General features: G+C 39.8%; 1 protein-coding gene across 1 annotated transcript; it reads left to right on the plus strand.

Moving 5' to 3' along the window:
• Nucleotides 1-6: 6 nt before the first annotated feature.
• On the plus strand, nt 7-566 carry LOC103523764. The gene has a single exon (XM_008488780.1). It carries the CDS (start codon nt 11-13, stop codon nt 548-550), a length of 540 nt encoding a protein of 179 aa, XP_008487002.1. The 5' UTR covers nt 7-10; the 3' UTR covers nt 551-566.
• The last annotated feature ends 12 nt before the right edge of the window (nt 567-578 follow it).

The raw sequence follows: 578 nt of genomic DNA on the forward strand, positions 1-578 counted from the left end.
AAAGATTGCTATGCAACAAAAACATCCTATAATGGTAACTCTACCTCAAACAACCAGCACCTCCACTACAACAACAACAACCACTACCACGACCACAACCACTACTGCTAAGCCTATAATCAAAGTAAAGCATCACATGAATGGCCCTCACCAAGTGATGAATGCACCCCGAGAATACTACCCTGTCAATTATGAGAAAGATTTTGATGACAACTTCACCTCCAAGGTTGAGCTTCCTGATACAAGGTTTGAATGTGGAGAACAGAAGCATTTCCCTGGTCTATATGCTGATGAAGATTTGGGATGTATGGTATTCCACGTATGTGCCTTCACTGATGATGGACTTGTCATGAAAAGCTTCTTGTGTCCTGAGTCAACGCTATTCGACCAAACCATTTTGAAATGTAACTGGTGGTTCTACGTAGACTGTAAGTCATCTAAAAAACTGTATGACAGTAACATACCAATGTCAAAGAGTTATCAACTCATGAAAGCTCTCACTTTCTTCTCCTCATATTCAACCAATAAGGAGTCGAAGAAACGAAGGTAGAAATAAACAACTTGATGATGATGATGAT

Source organism: Diaphorina citri, unplaced genomic scaffold, assembly GCF_000475195.1.
Source record: "Diaphorina citri unplaced genomic scaffold, Diaci psyllid genome assembly version 1.1 scaffold38381, whole genome shotgun sequence".
In the NCBI taxonomy this organism is placed as follows: Eukaryota; Metazoa; Arthropoda; class Insecta; order Hemiptera; family Psyllidae; genus Diaphorina; species Diaphorina citri.

What these genes read in the sequence shown, in the direction of transcription:
- LOC103523764 (XM_008488780.1), top strand. Translation starts at nt 11, where the DNA reads ATGCAACAAAAACATCCTATAATGGTAACTCTACCTCAAACAACCAGC.